Source organism: Meriones unguiculatus, chromosome 2, assembly GCF_030254825.1.
Source record: "Meriones unguiculatus strain TT.TT164.6M chromosome 2, Bangor_MerUng_6.1, whole genome shotgun sequence".
Lineage (NCBI taxonomy): Eukaryota > Metazoa > Chordata > Mammalia > Rodentia > Muridae > Meriones > Meriones unguiculatus.
The window spans coordinates 24,870,503-24,889,309 of record NC_083350.1 but is presented as its reverse complement, the minus strand read 5'-3'; the positions used below and the strand labels follow the sequence as shown (position 1 = coordinate 24,889,309).

Sequence of the window (18,807 nt, the reverse complement as noted above, 5' to 3'; positions counted from 1 at the left end):
CTCTTTCTTCCCCAAGCTCTGATGTCACGGTGGGTGCTATTTGAAAGAATGATTGGCAACATATTGACCAGAGCTCAATAGAGTTGACCTATGAATAACGTCATGAGTGGTGGTGGGATGTGTCTGTAGCTGGAAAAGAGAGCAGAACAGCAGAAAAGGTCACTTGGAGAAGAACCGTTTTCCAAAGGAGTTAAACCCTTCTCTAGCCTCGAGAAGGCACATACAGTGTGGTGGGCTGTCCTTGTTTTCTTATCAAGTTTTCTCTAACAGCTGGAAATGGTTGGAGGGGGCTGTCTTAAGAAGACCCCCTGCTCTTCTTTTGACAGCTGATCAAAAGAAAATAGGTCACGCTTCTCAAACTTATGTCCACCCTGTGCTTAATTACTGTCTCTTTAAACAAAGGCAACATCTGCGCAACCTCAGCCAGCTTGAATCTTCGGAGGCAAACGGAGCGCAACCTGCCTTGAGAGAATCTGTTACTTCTAAGGCTCTCAGTGCTGGTGGCTGGCCTCTCCGGCTGTGCCCAACCACCCCTCGACAACCCCCACACAGTTCGCGGAAATCACTACCTCCTCCACTCTGACCTCCGGACCCGGGTCTGTCAAACAACGGGAATTCTAGGTAGACCAAGGTGTACTTTTTAAAGCGACAGCTCCCACAGAGCTTTCTCCCACGTAGCCAACGTGCCAGTACCGGATCTTAAAATGCAAATGCCAGTGGACAGCCACGGCTACCTGCCCTCAGCGGTAACCTAGGCTGGACAGTCCTCTCTAGGAGAAAACCTGTGTGTGTGTGTGTGTGTGTGTGTGTGTGTGTGTGTGTGTCCGCCGGCGCTGTCTCCACTATCTCGCATACCCCGCGCCCTTAGGAGAAGTTTGCTGGCTGTGAATATCAATAACAACCTTCACTCCCAACCCCAAGAGTTCTGCACCCCCCCTTCCCTCTGTTCTCTGAAGGGAGCAAGCATCTGGTCACCTCGAAACCGCAGCTGCTGGAATTTTTAGTTTTGTTTTGCAATCTAGGAGGGGCCTTCTGGAGCCTCATAACCGAGAGATTTATGGGCTGGCCAAGTAATTAAATGATGTTATTGTGTTAACTTTGCCTGCACCAGGGCCGCCTGCGCCACCGTCAGTGTGAACCTTCCGCCGCCGGCCTCAGCTCTCAGGCAGCCGAGGCGTTCGGGCTGCAGTTGCCCGTAGAGGATGCACAGCACCAGTCTCGGAAATTCACCATGCATCAGGACACACTTGCGCCTGCATGTTTAAAAGCTAGACCGCCGGCTCCTCCCGGGAAGCGGCTAGCCAGGAGTCGTGCGCTTGTTTTTACCGCACCGCCAGCACACCAGAGTGAGGTGGGACCAAAGGAACGGAGGCAGTCAGCCCAAGCCGTAGCTGCCCAGGAGAGGCAGAAAGCGGCCTCTCTCACATCATCCCCTTCAGCCCGCCGCACTCTCGCTTCTTTCTCTCTCCTCGGAACCCCTTTCTCCTCCCTTCTTCTCCTTGACGCTCGGTTCCAGAAGAAAAAAAAAAAAAAAAAAAAAAAAAAAATGTGGGGGGGAAGCCGAGCTGTCAGCCAAACCTGAAAGGCTAGGCCCCGCCCCCTCCACGCCCATTGGCCAGCGCTCCTAGAAGGGCCGCCTTTCCGAGGCAGCCGCGGCCGCCGATTGGTTGGCCGTGACGCCCATCGGGCGCGGTCCCGCCCCGGGCCCGGGAGGATAGGTTGGCTGCTCCGGCAAGCGGCAGAGCCCTTCTGGACAGCTCCCGCTCACCCAAACAGAAGACGTCGGCGCCGGAGCGGGCTCGGACATGGCGAGGCGACGCGCCCGCACGAGCGGCGGGGCCCGGTGATCCGTCCCTCCTTCCCCGCCCCCCTCCCCTCTCCCGCACGCACGCCCTGTCCGCCCCCACCCCGCCCCCACCCCCACCCCGGGCGCGCCCGCCCGCAGCCCGGGGCACACACCCGCACGCGCGCCGCCCCGGCACACACTCCCGCGCTCCCACGGCCGCTCCCCCGCACCCACCGCCGCCACCACCGGAGCCCCGCAGCCGAACCACGCCACGCGCGCCCCGCCAGCCCGCCGGCAGCCCCCCGCCGCTCCCGCCGCCCCCGGGCCCCGATGGACTGAATGAAGGCTGCCTACACCGCCTATAGATGCCTCACCAAAGACCTAGAAGGCTGCGCCATGAACCCGGAGCTGACAATGGAAAGTCTGGGCACTTTGCACGGGCCGGTCGGCGGCGGCAGCGGCGGGGGCGGCGGCGGGGGTGGCGGGGGCGGCGGGGGCGGCGGGGGCGGCCCGGGCCATGAGCAGGAGCTGCTGGCCAGCCCCAGCCCCCACCACGCGGGCCGCGGCGCCGCCGGCTCGCTGCGGGGCCCGCCGCCTCCTCCTCCTCCGCCTCCTCCGCCGCCGCCGACCGGGCATCAGGAGCTGGGCACGGCGGCCGCGGCGGCGGCGGCCGCGGCGTCGCGCTCGGCCATGGTCACCAGCATGGCCTCGATCCTGGACGGCGGCGACTACCGGCCCGAGCTCTCCATCCCGCTGCACCATGCCATGAGCATGTCGTGCGACTCGTCGCCGCCGGGCATGGGCATGAGCAACACCTATACCACGCTGACGCCTCTGCAGCCGCTGCCGCCCATCTCCACCGTCTCGGACAAGTTCCACCACCCGCACCCTCACCACCACCCTCACCACCACCACCACCACCACCACCACCACCACCATCAGCGCCTGTCGGGCAACGTCAGCGGCAGCTTCACCCTCATGCGCGACGAGCGCGGGCTCCCGTCCATGAACAATCTTTACAGCCCTTACAAGGAGATGCCCAGTATGGGCCAGAGCCTGTCCCCGCTGGCCGCCACGCCGCTGGGCAACGGGCTGAGCGGCCTCCACAACGCCCAGCAGAGCCTGCCCAACTACGGGCCACCAGGCCACGACAAAATGCTCAGCCCCAATTTCGACGCGCACCACACTGCCATGCTGGCCCGCGGCGAGCAGCATCTGTCCCGGGGCCTGGGCACCCCGCCTGCGGCCATGATGTCCCACCTCAACGGCTTGCACCACCCGGGCCACGCTCAGTCCCACGGGCCGGTGCTGGCTCCGAGCCGCGAGAGGCCCCCTTCGTCGTCCTCGGGTTCGCAGGTGGCCACGTCGGGCCAACTGGAGGAGATCAACACCAAAGAGGTGGCTCAGCGGATCACCGCCGAGCTGAAGCGCTACAGCATCCCGCAGGCCATCTTCGCGCAGAGGGTGCTGTGCCGCTCTCAGGGGACTCTCTCCGACCTGCTCCGGAATCCCAAACCCTGGAGTAAACTCAAATCCGGCAGGGAGACCTTCCGCAGGATGTGGAAGTGGCTGCAGGAGCCCGAGTTCCAGCGCATGTCCGCCTTACGCCTGGCAGGTAAGCCCAGGGGCCGCGCGTGAGCAGCCTGCTGGGGAAGGGACTCCGGGGTGCCCGAGGGGCCGGTCCGCGCACGGCTCTGCTCTTCGCCTTGCTCCCCCTTCTGCCGTGTATGCGTCTCCTTCCCTCTCGCTCTTTTCCTTCCGTTTTTACTTTCTCCTCTCTCTTTTTTTCCATCTCTCGCTCTCCCACCCCTTGACGCCGAGCTGTTGCCGCCCCCTCCCACTTCACTTGCCCCATTATCCGTGTGCCAACCTTTCCCTCTCCTTCTCCTACAGTGGGAGGCAGGATCCAGGCTCAGGGTCCCCTGGAGGCCCTGTCTATTCACGAAAACCCAGAACTGCTTTCAGCCCGTGCAGCTGAACTCTTAGGACCTCATGTTTCAGTTTTCCAGGATGCCTAGTCTCCTTCTGTAGATGCTTGTGACTGTTAGTGGGCTTTGCTCCTTAGAAAAGAAAAAGTTCTCCACTAGCTTCCCACCCACCACAGCGGGCAAACTTCTTTGGGCATTGGCAGGAGGTACACCCTTGCGGCTCTGGAAAAAAAAAAAAAAAAAAAAAAACAGCCAGGATACTACACCGGTGCCAGAACCTATCCGAGGCTTTCGCGTTAGCTCAAGGACTTTATGACCCACCAAAAGAGCGGAGTCTGGCCAGTTCCTGTGTAGCTGCCTACAGAAAAGAGGGTGCAGAGACGAACGTTTTGGGCTACCGCATTCTTCGCTTTGGGAAGAAGAGGGAAGAGACGCTGGAGTGAAGAGCTCGCTGCCTCGCCCGCCTGTAGCCCTCACCGGGCTGCAGGCATTTACGAGGATTTGCCGAGGTCTGCCGGGTCTCCCGGAGAGGTTAGGGAGCCCTCGGAAAGAGGCGCTGAGAAATTAAGATGCGAGTTGGTTAATGCCTCTTGGCCGCAGCGGGCTGTAAGCTCCGCCTTTGCATTAAGCGGGCGCCGATTGTGCGCGTAGCGGAGTGGCGGGCGGGGAGGGCCAGCAGCCCGCGGCAGGGGACCGGTCAACGGCCGGTTACATTGTTCTGGAGCGGGCAGGGTTCTCTGTGCCTCCTCTAGCGGCCGAGAGGCGAGGTACAGCCCTCTATTGTTCTAGGAACACTGAACCCTCCCGTGAGGGCGGTGGGTGCAAAAGCGAAAGAGGCGGCCCAGGCTGCGGCCGACACAGCCCCGAGTTTTTGTGCACGCAGATCCCGCTCCCCGAGTTCCTCGGCTGCTCTGCCCCTAGGCCTGGGCCGCGGAGCCAGAGGGGCAGGGTGTCCTGGCCTCCCACCGGCGAGGGTATACAATACCCAGCTACCAGCCTGTCTGGGCGATTTCTCCGCGCCTCTTGGCGCTCTAGAACAATTAGCGTCGGCCTTAATTAGCATAAAGCCCGTACGGGGGCTCGCGTGCTTCTGAATCCGCGGCTCACTGCTCGCTAGCTCCGGATCTGCTAACTTAGGTGTCCATGTCGCTTCCCCGGGGACTTGCTTCCACCGCCGAACTGGGCTACCGTTGCTAGCAGAACTAAGGGGGATGCGTTTCCGCCTACAGCACCCCCCCTCCTTTGCCCACTGGTGGATTTTGTTCACTACTCAGTAACCTCCCCTGTCAATCAAAAATGACAAAGAAAACAAACAAACAAACAAACAAACAAACGGGATTTGTTTCAGAGAACTCCCCTAAAAAAACAGTGGGCTGCAGACACTTTTGAATGGAGTTGGAAGTCGACTTGAATCTTTTTTTTCTCTCCGTTAGTTTATTCTCGATCCTCCCCTACAGTCTGTTCGGATTTGCTCCTGGTACCTAGCAATCATAAAGCTGGGAGAGCCGGAGGCTTACTGACTGCTCTCACTGGAGCAACTCTTTGTTTTCGACTCCCTTCTCCCCGATACAGCGGGAGCTCCGAGGGGTCCCCAAGCGTCGCCTGGCTTCCTGCGCTGGGGGCCAGAAGGAACTTGGCAGCTGCTCTTTGGGGTAGAGGAAAGGGCTGGGTGACAGCTGTTCTAGTCTGGCCCTCTCTCTCGGAGCGCTGCCGCCCCCTCACGCCCATCGGGCAAAGGACAAGGCTGTTTGAGAACACTATACAGTTCTGCCCGCAGAGGTCTTGAAAGTTAAGCCTCGCGGTGCATTGAAAACTGCGGGTGGACAGCGGACGAGGAAGAGTGTGGTACCTTAGGCTCCCGGCCCCCGACTCCTGGAGAGTTGCCCAGTGACTGCTGGAGGCAAGCCTTCCGCACGCCACGCGCCGTGATTTTCCGCGTGGAACGCCGAGCGGGGAAGCGCGCTGAGGACCCGGCTTTGCTCAAACATTTAGGTGTGAGTGAGTCTGTTTTATTATCCCAGGTGAAAGGGGACAAGAGCCTTCACCTTTTTTTTTTTTTAATCTGACCGTTTTATCGGCAACTACAAGTGTGTTGAGTGGTTATTATTACAGAGGAGGCTTTTCAGCACGGGGTCAGTAGATCAGTCTGTTCAGACTCTGCGGCCAAAGCTGGGCCGAGTAAATAGGTATTATGTGCTCAGTAGAGTGGGGAACAGAAGCGCGCAGAGGAGAAAAGGGAGGCCTTTTGATTGTTATTGATCGCTGGGAAACCCCGCTGGGAAGCATCCGGGAGCCCAGGCCTTGGGGACCCTGGGGTTAAGCAAGCCAGCGACTCCCCAGAACGGCTGTCCCAGTCCAGCACCTACACGACCTGGGGCCATGTCTGGTCACCCATTCATATTCTGGTTCTTGTTCATTCATACAGTCGCATAGTCTCTCTCTTTCTCTCTCTCTCTCTCTCTCTCTCTCTCTCTCTCTCTCTTTCTGTGTGTGTGTCTGTCTGTCTGTCTCTCCCCCCCCACACACACCCTTTTAACGTTTTGGGTCCCATCTGGATGGACAGGGTTCGGAGATAGTCCTTGATTCGGCTACTATCTTCAAGCTTCGTCTTTAGGTCAAGTCAGCCCAAGGCTGGGTCTTCCACCCCATGCACCCTCCTGGTCTTTCTGCTGCCTGCACAGCCAAGCTCAGGTTACACCAGAGAGAACCCAGAGGTTAGGGAAGCTCGGATTGTCAGAGAAAGGAACTCTACACGCACTGGGTGGTGGGAGCAGCCAGGGCTTGCAACTAGCCAAATAGGCTGGGAGTGGCCCAAGACGGGGTCCCGCTGGGCCGTTCTTATTATCCTGGCCCCAGGACAAACTCACGCCGTCTGAGCACACTTTCTCCGGCTTTGATCCTCAAGGGCCTCCGCACAGCGCACAAAACGCAACTAGGAGGGACCTGGAGAACTCAGGGAAGAACCGGAGCCCATTGCCTGGTGGAGGAAAACTATAAAAATGAGGGTGGTTGTCTGCCTGCCTGCCTGCCTGCCTGCCTGCCTGCCTGTCTGTCTGTCTGTCTGTCTGTCTTTCTAACGCAGGAAAGCAATAGCGTGGCAACTGTTGCCTTCATAGCTGAGGTCCCTAGCTCTTGGGAGCTAGGCTCCGCGCTCGGCCCTCCAGGAGGGCCTCCAGGGCCAGCAGCGCAAAGAGAGCGCGACCTTCTCCAGGAAGCAGCCACCAAACAGCCAGGATGGAGCCCACTCAATCCAGGGGGTTTAAGGTCCTTACGCAAACCACGCAGCGCCCGCCACCGTGGTGTGGCCAGAGCGCCGAGCGGCAACGCTCCTGCCTGGCACACGTAGGCGCGCGTCTCCTGCCGCGCGGTGCAGGTGCTTCACACGACGCGGGAGACAGGTTTTTCTTTTGCCAAAAAGAAGGGCTGGAAGAGAGCCTGGTCCACAGGGTTCCTACTGTTCCGCACCCAGCCGTCCCAGCCACCTTGGTACTCCAGCCCTGCGGCTCCCAAGGCTTAAAGGTTCCTCAAAGTTTCGGGGATCCGAGCCAGGAAGCCAAACCCAACACAAACCCCAGCGGAACAGACTCGTCTGTTAGTTGGCGGGCTGATCGGATCAACAACTGAAAAGCTCCGCTGTCCCTACCGGTGTCAAGTCCCTGGTCCCCCAAAGAGCGCCTTCCTAACACAGATTAAGACAGGCAGGAGCTTGCCGAGAGGGCAGGACGCCAGGGAGCTGAGCGAGCCCGAGCTGGAGAAGCCTGGGAGGCCGCGGGCAGCGACGGATTAGAGGGGCCGCGCGCTTATTTTTATTCCAGGCTTTCCAGCGTGTGGTTATGTCACTTTCTCAAACAAATGTGTATATGGGGGGAGATCGATGCTGATAATGTTTAGAAGATTAAAAGAGCATTAATGCTGGCAACAATAACGTGAACGTGTGGACCCGGATTTCATTGATCTGGAACCTGATCCGGCGCGCTTCCAGTAAGTCCGAAGGCCCGCTCGCTCTTCCCAGAAGAGCGCTCGCCGGTGCCCAGGCTCCCTGGCGCTCCGGCCACGCCACTTCACCAGCTGGGGCCGCGCTCTCGGGTCTGACCGCAGCTCCTCCCGCGAGCAGCCGCCGGAGCCAGAACCAATCTCGCCAAGGGTTTCTTAGCTTCTAGGCTCCATTCCCCATCCCTGCGCGAACACCGAACACTCAGAACTCCCTAGGGTGACAATTGGTGATCTGGGGGGAGGAGCGCCTTAGTCCTCCCTGCATTTGACTATCGTACTTGTTCCAACGGAACTCTGGCTAGTCTCCTCTCTCTCTCTCTCTCTCTCTCTCTCTCTCTCTCTCTCTCTCTCTCTCTCTCTCTCGTTCTCTCGCTCTTATATCAAAACTGTCCTGGAAATCCCTTTAGTTTTGAAATTCGTTCGTTCTAGATTAAGTTTAGAAACAATGTGTCTAAAGCTGTCAGCGAACTTGGCTTTTTAAAGATCCGAGTATCCCCCACACACACACGCCCCCTTTCAGGTTTCAATACTGAAAGTCCTGCTTGCAGACTTTGCACCGCAGCGCTAGTTGGGCTGTTAAACGCAGCCTCAGTACCAAAAGCCTGGGCGTCATCCCTCAGAGAGCCTGCTCTGCAGCGGACTAACTGGGTCAACTTCTGGAAGGATCTTACTCTCAATCTTGATCCACCACATACTTTTCCACCTGACTGTGAGGCCTATCCTTGGTCTCTCTCTCTCTCTCTCTCTCTCTCTCTCTCTCTCTCTCTGTGTGTGTGTGTGTGTGTGTATGGGGTGCTGGCATTGCTCTGAGACACCCATCCAATCCACCAGGTAGCAAACTCCAGAACTTTTCCTTTCCATCTGTGGATGAGGGGGGAGAGTTACACTCTTAATCCCTTTTCTTGCTAAATGGTGGCTTGTTCTTTGAGAAGGAACACTGAGGTAAATTTTCTAGAGAGAGGTCAAGAGCTGTTTTGGTTGTTTGTAATTATATATGTATATATGTACATATATATGAGAATACATATTTTCCTTCAAGAGTGTCTTAGAGTTGATAGAAAAGGGGTATTTTCCTACTTTGTCCAAGAAAAATGGGGGTGGGGGAGAAGAAAAGATGGAGCTATAAACCTTGTGTTCTGCTTTGAATGTGGGAAAGAGCAGGTGGCTCTTTCCTACCTTTCCACCCGCAGCCTCCCTTAAAACAAGGGAGCAAAGTGCACTAGTCCCTAAAAGCCATGTGCTCAGCAGACACCCCAAGGATCGTAGATGGGTTCCTTTTGGAGTGGAAGGCAGCTACCCATAAGCTCTGGGTGACATCTGCCATCATCTCCCCTCTAAGGGGGGGGGGGGCTGAGTAAGCCTTTATTGAGTGGGGGGGGGATGTCTTAGAGTGTGTCCACCCATTTAAAATCTAAACAGCAAGATTCCTGCTGAAATGTGTAGGGTGATTACTCCACATTCTCTTTGTCCCCATAATGTCTTAGTAACAGCCACATTCTCAAGTCAAGACCATCCACAGAGCACCAGGACCCTGGACACTCTTTCCAGGAATTCATTATATGGCCATCTCTGGGTGCAAGCAGACCCTTCCCTTCGACTTCTCTGCCTTTAAAGTACCCATTTGCACAGGACGGGGGGGGGGCAGAGAAAAAGAGCTCTTGGGAAGAAATTACTGCTTAGGGCATGCCTGGTGGTTAGGGTTGTCAGAAAATGTCTTTGCAAAAAGTGGTACCATCCTGGGGAAACCTCCAGAGAAACAAAAATCTCAAAGGAAAAGCAGATTTAGTTTCTGGGTCCTTGCAGAAGGAAGAGAAACAAAGAAGGTGTGACTAGAAATAATTGTCTGGATAAACGGCCCTGGGGAAGAGAAGGAGATGGGGGCAGGTGGGCTTAAACTTCATCTGCTCCCTCTCTGGGTAGTATTTGCTTTCATCCTTTTGGGGACTCTTTTCTCCCCTTCTGAACTGAGGAGCACCATTTCCTTCAGAGAGATAACTCATCTTCATGGCTGAGTGCATCAAGAGAAAGTCTTTTGTGGTCCTCTAGCCTGTCTGGTTCAGAGACTTTCCTCCTGGTGAGAGACAGTGCCACTGTTCTTCAGTACAGCCTTCCCTTCAAACAACCTTAGTGCCTTTGAGGGAGGTGTTTTGATTGCCAAGTGTCAGTCAAAACAGTGACTGTAAAAATCACATGGGTGTGTTGGGGTAGGACAGTGGGAGGGAGGGGGGTTGACTGGGTATCCCAGACTTGTGATTCCTGACATAGAACAGACCGACCAAGGCACAGAGACAGAGATTGTCTCACTTGGGGAGTTAGGATTCCCAGAAGCTGTGGGCACTTATTATGAATACAAGTCCCCCACAAATTGTCCCAGAGGTCCAGGAGGCTCAGCATTTCTCCTTGGTGCCTTTCTCAGCACTTGAGGATCTATTACTCTTTCAGTAGAAGGCAGACTTTGTTTGGGTTGGAAACACACCTCCAATGTAATTTAATCAGCATTGGACTTTGGCTCCTGTAATCAAATATACATATACTTTCTCCTGTAGGAAGAAAAAAAAATTCTCTGTAACTGGTATTGACTTGAAATCATGTAATTTCTGAAAGGCTTCACATATTTTAAAGGGAAAGGGAAAATTAAGGGGGGGGGGACAACACACCGTTTTCATGGTGTGCTTTGTCATTACCACGACCCAGTTACCACCTAAGAAAGGGCAAAATGAGCCCTCATGGGGCTCAAATGTTCAGCCTCTCTAGTTGCAGAATCTCAGTACAGCGTCCGTACAGTCAGCCTCTCAGATCTGTATTGATAGGAAGCTGTATTGACTGGCTCACCAGAACCCAGAACACAAGCTTTCCATTGCCTGACATCCTTGAAGGAACCGTCTGTCTTGCATTTCACTCCCCTCTTTGGAGAGGTCACAGGCAGTGAGATGGATGTGTGGTAAGCCAGTTCTTGCTTGGTAGCAATTACCAGCATATGCCTCATTCTACCCCAGAGCATCTACCCGGAGCAGCTTGGTCTCCCTCATCTCCTAGGGTGAGGCTTTGGGCTTTGCCCAAGCTGAGTCTGTTAGGGAATCTGTTGTAAACACAGATCCATTGATTTGCATTTGTCAGAGAGTAAAGTTAAACCAGTGAAAAGAGAAGCCCTTACCCTTTTATGCAGGGCCAGGGAAACCTTTCATATTGATCCTATTGATCCAACCTTTCCCTTTAAGGAAACCACATAGTTAAAGACCCTCGTTCAATAGATTTACCCTTCGTGCTTATGATATTCCTCTAAGTGTTCTCATCTAGGATAGCTGGGCATTAAGCCCACATTCCAAGCCAAACAAAAAATGACAAGGGGGATGGAAGGGGAGGGGTCAGGAGGCAGAATTGTGGGAAGTGAAATTAAATCAGACTGAAATGTATAGTGACACAGCTGGGAATGTTCTGGTCATTCTGAGATGACATGCAGAGATAAAGATAAATTAGACGCATCTAGCATCTTTCCCCACACCCCCTTCCTTCCCCACAGATGAAAATCAGTTTATTTGCACAGACTAGCAATGTCTTAGGAACATTATTTTCTAATGTAAGGTGATTTCAATCAAACCACTAACTTGGCTTATTTAAACCAGTTCCTGTAAAAACACTATTGTTGACACAATAATTATTGTGGTTTGTTTGTAGAAAATCAAGAATAGAATTGGGCCTTAAAAATGCAATTTCTTGGATTCCATATATGATCATGGACACTAAAGCCATGTAAGAAGAAGGGGCTTCGAGCCATAGTGATGATAGCAGTAAAAGCCAGTTTAAGAATGAAGTACAGGGTTTCTCCTAGAGCACTATAGATGAAATGGGAGTTTCTACATAAGGCTTAGTGCTTCTCTTGCTTGCAGATATGAAAATGAAAGTCTTTTTGTCCCTTGAATTATTGGCACAATCCTCTTCTGGCCCCTTTTTTCGTTCTGCAAGTAACATCCATTCATGATTTTTTTTTTTCAGCATGGCACATGGATTATTCTCAGTTGGCTATCTCTTGGATTGTTTTGTACATTCATGTTTGTTTTATGTGATTGAAAAATATTAATGATTCCTTAGGTGAGCTAATGTATTTATCTGCTGAGCGAGTTCAAAGGGCAGAGTTCAGCTATGGTTCAGGTTAATTGAACAGGAAGCAGTGGACTCCCGAGGCTGTGTTGAACAAGGGCTAACCCCTTAAAAATATCACTTTTCGCAAACACACAATTTCACTGTCCTTATCCTGAAGTCTGATGTAAGAGGCTCGGATTGATGTGGATTGCCTGGTTAAAAACCCAAAGCAAAGGGCAGCAACTGCAGCAAAACCCGGAGTCCCCCTCCGGGAAGAAGACTTTTCTCATTGGCTAATTGCTTTATTGGTAGCCTGACCTGCAGAGCAGCTGCAGGGGCCTGGATGAAGGCTTAGGCCTTGGAATAATGTGATCCATTAGAACAGGGCAAGGCATTTTTTGTTTACTCAATTGAAGCTCCCTGCAAAGTGCCATTAACCCCAAACCAAATGTGTGTGTGCTGCAAAAGCCAAAGGTCACTCCAGTCATCTGCTGGTGGAGCCCGTCTCTGCCTCTACTGCAAGAGAAGGGGCATCTTGCTGGCACTGCCTTCCTTGGAATTTGGCTCAGTCTTTTGGGCCACTCCAGGGTTTTGACCAAAGCAAGCAGTTTCACCACTTGTTTACATTTCCCTGAATCATGTTATTGCTGATTAAACAGTTTTGATCCAAGCACCAGCATGTGTGCAACTCACTAGCACACACACACACCCTCCTCCCACTCAGCCTCTATTCTATTTTATGTTTCCTCTATTACTATACATTACAGTAAACAGAATTGTGCACACACTGCTTTTTAGCAGAAATGTAGCGTGGATATGTTACTTGGATCAAGCAGAAGGAACAGATAAGTACAGGAGCAGAATTAAGACTTGCAACTCTAGCTACAGTTCCCCGTGCTGGGAGTCTCTGATCGCTGTCAGCTTCACCACACCTAATGCCCTTCACTTCTTATCTGGTACTGATGCTTCATTCCTTACCTTTCACATTGCTGCCCATTGCAAACACTACCTTTTTTAGTTACATCACAAAGGGCCTTCCCATGCTCCTTTGAGAATCAAGCCTCTGTTCTTATAATTCATTGCCAAGAAGAAACCAATCAACTGTATTACCATGAGTGAGATCTTGGACCATGGAGCAGTTGAGGTTACAACATTCTGCTAAGATGAGTGGTGTTTTGGGTGGAGTGGCAGAGGAAACAAAAAATGTGTGGAGGATCAAAGAGAAGTGCTTACTTGTGGGAAAAGGCTGGCATGTATATAAGCTGATCTGCAATGGTAAAATATTGTAAAGGAGGCGGGAGAGAAGGCGATACAGTGAGGGCTAGGAAGAGAAAAGTAAAGACCTGTGCCAGGAAGGTAGACTTGAAGACAAAGGGTGGAGCTGGCTGTAGCTCTGTGGGATGTAACTGTTTCCAGCTCATATCCACCTAGCCAGGAGCATCAACCCCTAACCCCCAGCCTAGTGTCTGAGGATGCATTGCAGCCTCCATGCTTAAAAGGCTTCAGCACCATGAACAGCGCCATAAAGCCACCCTCTAGCTGCCTTCCCTGGCTTCCAGGACCCTCCCTCAGCCTAGACCAGAGAGTGTGCTGGAGTGAAATCTGAGTAGGGACATAACTCCAGACCTACAGATTTCTGTGCCCAGTGTGGGGAAAATTTGTCCTCAGATTTTCTTCTCATGTTGGATGGTTTCTGGGGTAAGAAGATGCTATAAAAAACAAACAAACAAACAAAAAACAACAACAACAACAAGAAAAACCCACCTTGCCTCCCAAGGGGGAAAGGGCAGGACATTTGTGCAAGGAAGCAGGTAGGGGTTCTCCAGAGTTACCTTTTTTTCTCCATGTCATTGTGGAAGGCAGTAATTGACACTATCAACATGGTTTTTAAGATCTAAGGTTTCTTCTAAGCTCTGTGCGCCTATGCCCTTTTCCCCCAGGTATATACACAAATGGACACTTTGGCTCTCCACCTGTAATGCTGTTGGTTTTTGAAAACGCAAGCCTTGTCATGTTAAGCAACATTCTCACGGTGAACCAGCAATGACGTTTCAGAGAGACCCAATTAGAAGACACCAGCTCCTATAAACCTAGAGTCCAAGTTTAGCTGCTCAAGGGTCGCTGGTGATGGGGCTGTGTGGAAGAAGCTATTTGCTTCCAGGTGCTCCCACAGTACAGAAAGAGCCAAGCGCCAAGATGTTGAGGCTGCTCAGCGGAGAGAGAGAGCTGACTTTAGGGGCTGACTTCCGACTCTGAGTCCTGTTGGTCAATAATTGCATATTTTGCATCTCTCTGGCTTTTAGTCAAATATCCATTGAGTTCCCCAAACTAACTAACATGCAAAGCCTTCTTTTGCTTTATTTTAAGGCATTCCAGTCCTGGCTTAATCTATCGCTAATTGGTGGTTGGGGAGGCAGAGCCTAGGGACAGAAAAGTGTATCCTTAACAAGAACACCAAGCGCATAAAGCATGAGTGTCTTTTCCTCTGGCAGTTCATTTTAAGGTTGCAGGCGGCTCTTTGTGAAGATGACTGGTCATATCTGAAAACTAGTCTTGAGCGTGTTTGGAAAGCTCTGACCAATGTGGTTTCTTCATGCTGTACAATCTCCATTTTCAGAAATCCCTTTCTAAGCAGGTACTGTGTTATGCTTTTAATCTTTTCTAGTAAAATGTCGACAGTCACCATAGCCCCTTTAAAGCTCTCTTCCTCTTCTTCTTCTTCTTCTTCTTCTTCTTCTTCTTCTTCTTCTTCTTCTTCTTCTTCTTCTTCCCTCCCTTCAGGTATAACACTGCAAGATGTAGTATGAATTCCCTGTCTTTGTGGTAGGCTCAGTATGGCTTTTAAAATATGCTTTGACAAGATGCCACATAATAGAGCCTTTTTTATAGTCTTTGACTCTAACCATGGAATAAAATAACTACGTATCTTTTCAAATCAATGGCACAGACCCTTGACTTTGAGATATATAATACATTTTTTTTTCACTTGTCTCATACTGTGTACCAAATTCCATCTCAGGTCACAAAGAAGGCACAAGAGCAGTTTATATGTTTATATTCACCCTCAGTGTCTTACCCCTGATTCTTTCTTCCATTTTTCTAAAGAGGGAGGAGAGCGGTCTTAGCACTGAAGGCTAAATCCTCTGACTTGTTCTGAGCTTCTGACTTTCCTCCCTTCTCAGGACCCTACCCTTTCCTCCACCTCTCCCTTTCCATTGGCACCATCACATCAAGCATTTTCAGGCTCCCCACTTCCGTCTCCTTTTTAAAATGCCCCAATCACATCTTAGTCTATCTCCTCCATTTCTATAAAGAGTTGTTGCAGCTCAGTTTGTCTCTTACCTGTGTGGTTAACCTCAGCCCTTGGCAATCTGACCCCAGTCATTCCCAAATCCTCAACCTGCTCCCACTTATCCCACAAGTATCTTTGTAACTGAGGTTCACACTGCAGTTCTTACCTTAACCTGGCCTCTCTGCAGAATTTGGCACTGTTGGCCACCCTCATCCGTAAACTTTTCCCCACTGATTTCTGACACTATTTTCGCTCTCCTCCCTCTCCCCTTCTCCCTTACTACATCTGGGCACTTTCCCAGCTTCCTTCTCTAGCCTCCTCTTGCTCTGTCCCTCTAGTGGAGTGTTTTTTGTTTGTTTGTTTGTTTTTATACTCATCAAGCTGGAAAACTGAAGATCTTTCTTTTTTAAAATATTTTAATTTAAGCTTTGAAGTCGAATACAAAACAATGATTTTCATTATTTTGAGTTTCATTGTAACATTTTTATAACTCATTTTATAATGAGTTTCATTGTAACATTTTTATAAATGTATGTCATTACCTTTCTTCTCTCCTCACTGCTCTCTCTTCCTCTGTTTTCACAGCCTCCCTCTCTCTCTATTCCTCCCATATAATTCCTACCATGTGGCATATATTCGATTACCCTCACTTGACTTCATTCCTCCTCTTCTAGTCCTTCTAGTTCATGTTCTATGTGTGTGAGTGTGTGCCTCTGAATATGTGTGTCTATGTTTCCATGTGTGTGTGCATGTCTGTGTGTGAACATGTGTTTGCATGTGTATTTGTATCTGTGTCTCTGTGTATGTGTTTGTGTGTGTCTGTGTGTGTGTGTCTCTGTGTGTGCTTGTCTGTCTGTGTGTGTACATATAAATCTACACTCCACATGATATTTGCCTTCCTCTGTCTGGCATCTCTGGGCTAATAATGCATTTGTTATCCATTTTTTAGCAAATATCACAACTTTATTCTTATTAGTGTATATGTGCTACATTTTCATTATCCATTTGTCTGTTGATAGTAATTTAGGCTATAATTCTTCAGCTATTGTGGCTAGTGCAGCAATTAACATATATGTGTATGCAGTATCTCTATAGTACACTGGTCTGAAATTCTTCGGTATATACTCACTCAGGAGTGGTATAGCTGTACCACAGCGTAGTTTTATGCCACATCCAGAATGACTCCGGGGATATATCTGACTGAGGTGACAAGGCAATAAAGAAAATACAGCACAGACACACAGACAGAAAGGCTGGGGTTGGGTGGTCTGGGCTCTCCAATGGAGAAGCCACAGCACCCCTGAAGCTCAGTGTTTATTACATGGAGCTGAACTGGGAGGCAGGGTTATTACATACAGGTGAACAAGGAGGTGAGGTTATGATGATGTACAACTGGATCAAGGAGCCAGGCTTAGCTGATCGTGGTGTAAGCAGTCTCTATAGGGAGCAGTCTCCAGGCTGTAAATATCCAGGGGAGACAAAGTGGACATTGTCTGCACACTTTACCAACATCCATACAGAAGCCAGAAGGAAAGGCTTTGCCATTTCCACATGGGTCCGATGCTTCAGGGTCTTTGGCAGAGCCCACTCACATCAATACACACCCACTCAGACCCTTCCACACTCAAGGCTTCCTACAGTTCTGCTTTCAGTTGGGCGGGGAGAACTCCACACTGCTGTCTGCTGTGGCCATGCCAGTTTGCACTCCCATCGGCGGTACATAAGAGTCCCTCTTCCCCCATATCCTCTCTGATATTTGTTACCATGTGTTTCCTTCATGACAGCCATTCCGACTGGGGTGAAGGGGATTCACAACGTAGCTTTAGTTTCCCTGATGGCTAAGGATATTGAACACTTTTCAAATATTAATTGGCCATTTGTGTTTTCTCACCCTGGAAGACCTTGTCGATGTGGTTCAGGTCTCTCCCAGCCCTGGTATCTCCTCTCTCCCAAGCTCTGGGAACCTGTTTCCATCTGCACTGGGACATCTCTGCCTAAATGACCTGGAACACAATTGATCTTTGAGTGAACTCATGTGCTTAATCTTCAGGCTTTCTCACCACCACCATCAAATGTGAGACTTTTCTTGCGTCTTTGAACAACAGTGCCACATGTACAAACTTTTAATCTACAAGTCAGGGTGTAAGCTCGGATTCTCTCTTTTTCTTCTTTTCCCATAAGTCAACCATAAATTAGCCACGTGGAGCATACCTTTTCTATCTGTCCGCTGCTCGCTTCTGCTTCTGGCCCAGTTGGGACTACCTCCACCTGCCAGTCAAGTAGCCTCTTGACTGGCTGGTCTCCAGTGTCGTCCTCTGCCATCCATGCTCCATGCTTTAATTAGAGTGATTTTTCTGGAACACAAATGTGACCCCATCTTTAAAACTCTTCTTATCTTGAAATGAGTTCCACATCCCTGAGCGGAACGCACGGCCCCTGTGTGTTCTGATGTGTGATCTCCACCTCTCACACCCCCACACACTCACTCTGGGTTAGACACTGCCTTTTCTGTGGCTCCTCAAATATCACATGGATGTTTTGGCCCAGAGTATGTTTCCCCTCACTCAACACACTGGAGCCCAACTTCAGGTCTTGTCTCTAAGATGTGCTCCCCGGTCTCCTTAATTGGGATGGCTATAGCTACCCTTTCTGTTGCATTTGGAGCACAGTGAGGACCACCTGTTCACTTGGCAGTGTGACCCTATTTGATTAGGTTTGAGAGGACAGAGGTTAAATACAGCATACACTAGGTCAGTAAATATTTGTGAAGTAATTTAGAAATACTTTATAGGATACCTCTTCTGCCCATATTGATACCCACAAGTTATTACATAATGTTCTGGGGAAAAAACACTTAATCAGAATTGTCCCATCATTTAGAAGTATTGAGTGTTTTTCACTATCAAGTTCTTAGCAATACCATTTTCCTCCAAAGCTAACACACTGACTTAAGAATTTTTAAAGGAAGTCTTAGAGCAAAGTCTTGTTTTTTCTGGTTTTTCAAGACAGGGTTTCTCTGTAGCCTTAGCGGTCCTGAAACTCACTCTGAAGACCAGGCTGGCCTTGAACTCACGGAGATCTGCCTACCTCTGCCTCCCTCTGCCTCCCTCCTGAGTTCTGGGATTAAAGGTGTGCACCACCACTGCCTGGCTTTAGAATGAAGTCTTAACCAGGACTTCAGATTATAGCAGTGGGACTAGCACAAAGTGACAAGCACTCCAAAGGGACCCATTTCCCCATGCCTCTCTCCCCCAGGTAACCAGCTCCAGCCAGGTGGTTTCTCCTGCTTCCACTGCCATGTTGTCCTGTTTATCATGCCCACATGTTTGCTTTCCTTACCTGGAATGGCTCACCTCCTCTCCATCCTTCCTGTCCTCCTCCATTCTTCCCTAATGAAATCATTCCGGCTGAGCTGACCTAGTCTTTCCTTTCACTTCCCTGCACGTCTGGATATAGTCATCTGCCCCAGATTGCACAGTACAGCTCCTTTAGCTCATCTTACATCGCTTTAGTCCCCCCGCCCCGAGGCTCCCCTTTCTGTGGCTCTAGGGGGAAAGTTATATTCTTGTTACCCACGGCTGCTGTCTGTGGCCTTACCCACAGGAGGCAACGTTTTTCGAATCACTCAGAGCTTTAGAATCTATTAACTGCAGTCATCCCGAGAGTAGGTTGTATATGTTTGCATGTGTCTATCATTGTAACTTTTCTTCTTTTTCATTACTGTGTAT

The 18,807-nt window shown here is 50.9% G+C and overlaps 1 protein-coding gene across 3 annotated transcripts in view; it reads left to right on the top strand.

Annotated features, from left to right (window-relative positions):
- The first annotated feature begins 1,744 nt into the window (after positions 1-1,744).
- Onecut2 (one cut homeobox 2) overlaps positions 1,745-18,807 on the top strand; it is a 55,831-nt gene continuing 38,768 nt past the window's right edge. For 2 of the 3 annotated variants that reach the window (XR_009589774.1, XR_009589775.1), the window contains exons 1-2: positions 1,745-3,401; positions 3,680-5,706. Coding sequence is in view for 1 of the 3 variants with exons in the window: in XM_021641805.2 (XP_021497480.1) it covers positions 2,126-3,401 (1,276 nt within the window). In the remaining 2 variants the exon portion in view is untranslated. The remainder of the gene's footprint in view (positions 3,402-3,679; positions 5,707-18,807) is intronic. The other variant, XM_021641805.2, reaches the window with a different exon arrangement.